Below are 4,605 nucleotides of genomic sequence, written 5' to 3' on the forward strand. Positions count from 1 at the left end.
TACCACTCTTCCGGAGACACAACCTCCTCCAACTGAGGCTACTGCAAACACGCAGCCCACTCCTATTATTCTCTCAGAGACACAGCCTCCTCCAACCGAGGCTACCACATCTAATATCTCCCAATCTATTCACTCCATGATCACTCGTACCTGTCTCGGCATAACGAAACCCGTTCAACGTCTTAACCTTCACACGTACGTTATATCTCCTGTTCCTCACACTTACCCAGACACCCTCGATGACCCTAATTGGAAACAAGCTATGACTGACGAATATAATGCTTTAATTAACAATAGTACTTGGAATCTTGTACCTCGACCGTCGGATACGAAATAGTTCACTCCATGTGGCTGTTTAAGCACAAGTTTAATGCAGATGGTAACTTAAGTAGGTATAAGGCTCGACTCATTGCTAATGGTCGTAGCCAGCAGGTTGGGATTGATTGTGATGAGACCTTCAGTCCGGTCGTTAAACCGGCAACTATCCGCACTGTTCTCAGTTTAGCGCTTTCTCGACACTGGCCTGTTCACCAGCTGGATGTCAAGAATGCATTCCTACACGGTCAGCTTTCTGAGACTGTTTACATGCACCAGCTGTAACGCCCCATACAAAATCCATGTGTACAGATCATCAACAACAGGTCCATTACACGGTTACAACACTATATGCTGTTTTAAAACAAGTTTTGCATTCATTAAAAGATAACGTTTTTACCAACATCAAATGTTTTACAAATGATAACGTGCTTCTACGAATAGAGAGCATTAACATAAGTACGTGACGCAAAGGTCATTACAAAACCATTGTTCAAATGTAACATAAGTTGTGAATGCAAAGTAAAAGTTCTATGATTGAGACATCTCTAAACAATGCAGCAGAAGTCTAACACAGCGAGTCTATAACAGCGGAAGCAAATCGTCTAAGCACCTGAGAAATAACATGCTTAAAAAGTCAATACGAATGTTGGTGAGCTATAGTTTGATTGTAAACAACAATGTAATGTAGACCACGAGATTTCGTATTCAAAACAGTATCTCAAATCCGTATGATAAAATATGCTTATCTGTGGGCACCCGGTAACTAACTTAACAAAGTAATATAAATATCACCCCCTAAAAGTACACTTGGCGAGTGCGTATGTTCTCGAAGTATCAAACACCCATTAAATGCTAGCGCGACTAGCCCGAGTGGGGATGTCAAATCCAATGGATCCATATCTAAGATTCGCGTTCACGGTTAGGAAACCAATGAATAAACGTTACCGAGCTAAGGGGAATCTTTGTGCCGTTTTGTAACCCACACATATATAAAGTTTAAGTACTTGTGTCTAGTATGTAAAAACGTAAAAAGCGCATGTATTCTCAGTCCCAAAAACAGTAAAAAGTAAAAAGGGAGCTATAACTCACAGTGAATGTGCGGTAAAAGTCGATATAAAAAGTATGCAAGTAGTAAGTCGGTCCGAAAGGTCCTTAACCTAAATCAAAGGTTACTAAGTCAGTAAATTGACCCCAAAAGTTTAAAAGTGAATAAATTAAGTCTTAAGTATCATCATCATCATCATCATTCGTAAAAGATAAAGTAAGTTTTCAACAAGAATAGAGATCGAAACAAAAGGGATGAATTCGGACAGCTGCTACGACCTCTATACAAACTGAAAAGATGCGTGGTTAGTGGCAAAGGCTCCGTATGTGAGTCCTCGTACCGCTGTCAAATTTTCAGATCCTAACTCGATGTCGTTTGACCGTGGCGACGGTTCAAGCACGAGTAGGTCAGAATTTTCAGCACGTCGTTACAAAGGCGTAGTGATTTTCGGAAGGCTATAAATCCTAAACCGTATATCGGATTTAGGCGAGTCTTAAACGAAAAGTAATCTAATCGAACCGAACTATCTGAAAATCAACTTTACAGAAGTCCCAGGGGTCTGATCAGACCCTGAAAAATAGTAAAAAAGTGCTCCAGTGGGTTTCTTGATGTTTGATGCTCATCACGGTTCTCATCCTTGATGCGTATAAGCCTCAAGTGTACAACTCTTGATGTTTTAGCATCACTTTGACCAAGTTTCAACCATCAACACACAATGTCAAGACTAAGAAGAAATACAACTCACTTAAGAGTTTTAGAAGGATGATGAACCAATGTTACATCATGTTCTTAGTCTTAACACAAATACAAGTTCTATTCAAGATTAAAGCTACAAACTTTGATTCAAATCAAGCAAGACCTTAAGTCTCATAACTTAGATCAAACAAAGTAATGAAACCCTAAGCTAGAAAGCTTGGATTCCTTAACAATAATTATGAGATTTCAAAGCTAGAAAGCTTGAATCTTTTATGTTCTTGAAGATCTTTAAAGCAAAAAGTTAGATCTACAAGTTACATGAAGATCATAAACACAAGTTTTGATCTTTTAACAAAATAAAGTGATCTTAAGCTATAAAGCTTAGATCCATCAAAGTAATGAAGATCCAAAGCTAGAAAGTTTGAATCTTTTATGTTCTTGAAGATCTTTAAAGCAAAAAGCTAGATCTTCAAGTTTCATGAAGATCATAAACACAAGTTTTGATCTTTTAACAAAAATAAAGTGATCATAAGCTAGAAAGCTTAGATCCAACAGAGTAATGAAGATCCAAAGCTAGAAAGCTTGAATCTTTCATGTTGTTGAAGATTCTTAATCAAAGTTTGAATCTACAAGATATAACAAGATCAAAAAGCTAAAAAGCTTGATCCTTTAATGATGATGATGATGTCGAAATTAAAGAAGAAAAAGAAGAAGAAATAAAATTCAAGAACTTACAATTTTAGTGTGAGAAAGACTAGAGAGAAAATTAGAGAGCAAGTGTGTGTAAAATGAGAATGAGATCAAGTGTGAAATGAAAGAATAAGGCTTGTATTTATAGTGGTGGAGGTGGTGCTTTGTGTCTCCAAAACCGTAGGCCAAGGAGGGACAAGGGGGACAACTTTTTGCTTTTTGTATGGTGGTGGTCTAAAGGTGGTGCTTGTTGTTGGGATCCCATGCAACATGTGTAGTAATGGTTAACAAAAATGCTAGTATGTTGGCTCATCTTAATGGGTTTTTGTCCTACATATTAATGGGTCATAAATCCATTAAAGTTGGGCTAATTTAATGGTCCATTAACTAGAGTAGGGTGGGTCTATGTCCATTAAGGTAAAAAGTCCATTAAGACTAACTAGTGTGCATTAGTAAAACACTAAGCGTAATTAAGCAACCAATAAGCCAAGTAATTGTCATTAGAAAATAACAATTAGTTTTACGTAGTCATAATATTCCAATTGTGACAAAAGTTAAACGTGTACAAAGTACGTAGCTCGTTCAAAACGACAAGTGACACTAACGGTCGTAAAAGCATTCGAGGATCAAGTTAAGTGATTAAACACTTAATAGCACGATGTAAGATATTAACGAAAGTAATTAATCATGAATAAAGATCCCAGAGCATAAACTAGCTCAGTACGCACATATACGCAGATTCGTGAAAGTATAGAGCACAAAAAATATAAGTCGAAAAAGTCGGGTCGTTACTCCAGCCACCGGGGTTCCGAGACCCTAGATACCCCGATCATGTTTGCTTACTGCAAAAATCTTTATACGACCTCAAACAGGCCCCTCGCGCATGGTTTCAGCGATTTGCGGGATACGCTCAACGCCTTGGCTTTCATCACAGTCGATGTGATACCTCCTTGTTTATCTATCGCTAGGGATCCGATACATCATATCTACTATTATACGTGGACGACATTGTGTTAACAGCCTCCTCCACTAGCTTGCTTCAGCGTATTATTCAGTCATTACATAAGGAATTCGCCATGACTGACCTAGGCCTACTGCATTACTTCCTCGGCATCTCAGCATCCCGTACTGACTCTGGCATGTTCTTGTCTCAGCGGCAGTACGCCATAGAGATTCTTGAGCGGGCTGGTATGTCCTCGTGTCAATCTTGCCGGACCCCTGTTGAGCATGGAGCCAAGCTCACTGCTCATGGTCCCTCTGTTCAGGACTCGACCTTATATCGCAGCCTTGCAGGTGCTTTACAGTACCTTACCTTTACTAGACCTGACATCTCTTATGCAGTTCAGCAGATTTTCCTCTTCATGCATGACCCTCGAGAGCAACATCTACATGCTCTCAAACGGATTATACGCTACATCCAGGGTACTCTCGATATGGGATTACAGCTATATGCATTATCTCCGACCACATTAGTTGCTTACTCTGACGCCGATTGGGCCGGCTACCCCACCACCAGGCGCTCCACTTCTGGCTACTCTGTGTTTCTTGGCAACAACCTCTTATCTTGGTCGTCTAAGCAGCAACTCACTCCTTCACGGTCCAGTACCGAGGCAGAGTACCGAGGGGTTGCCAATGCTGTTGCTGAAACTTGCTGGATACGTAACCTACTTCGTGAGCTTCACTGTCCTATTACTTCTGCTACTCTGGTTTACTGCGATAATGTCAGCTCGGTCTACCTCGCATCTAACCTTGTTCAACATCAGCGAACCAAACACATTGAGATAGACATTCACTTCGTTAGAGATTTGGTTGCTCAGGGACAGGTCCGCGTTCTTCATGTACCGTCCAGATTTTAG

At 40.0% G+C, this 4,605-nt stretch overlaps 1 protein-coding gene across 1 annotated transcript; it reads left to right on the forward strand.

Annotated features, from left to right (window-relative positions):
• The first annotated feature begins 345 nt into the window (after positions 1-345).
• On the forward strand, positions 346-4,605 carry LOC139864672 (uncharacterized mitochondrial protein AtMg00810-like). The gene is made up of 2 exons (XM_071853246.1): positions 346-579; positions 3,718-4,605. The coding sequence occupies exons 1-2, from the start codon at positions 346-348 to the stop codon at positions 4,603-4,605; spliced, it is 1,122 nt and encodes a 373-aa protein (XP_071709347.1).

Source organism: Rutidosis leptorrhynchoides, chromosome 8 (genome assembly GCF_046630445.1).
Source record: "Rutidosis leptorrhynchoides isolate AG116_Rl617_1_P2 chromosome 8, CSIRO_AGI_Rlap_v1, whole genome shotgun sequence".
Taxonomy (NCBI): Eukaryota; Viridiplantae; Streptophyta; class Magnoliopsida; order Asterales; family Asteraceae; genus Rutidosis; species Rutidosis leptorrhynchoides.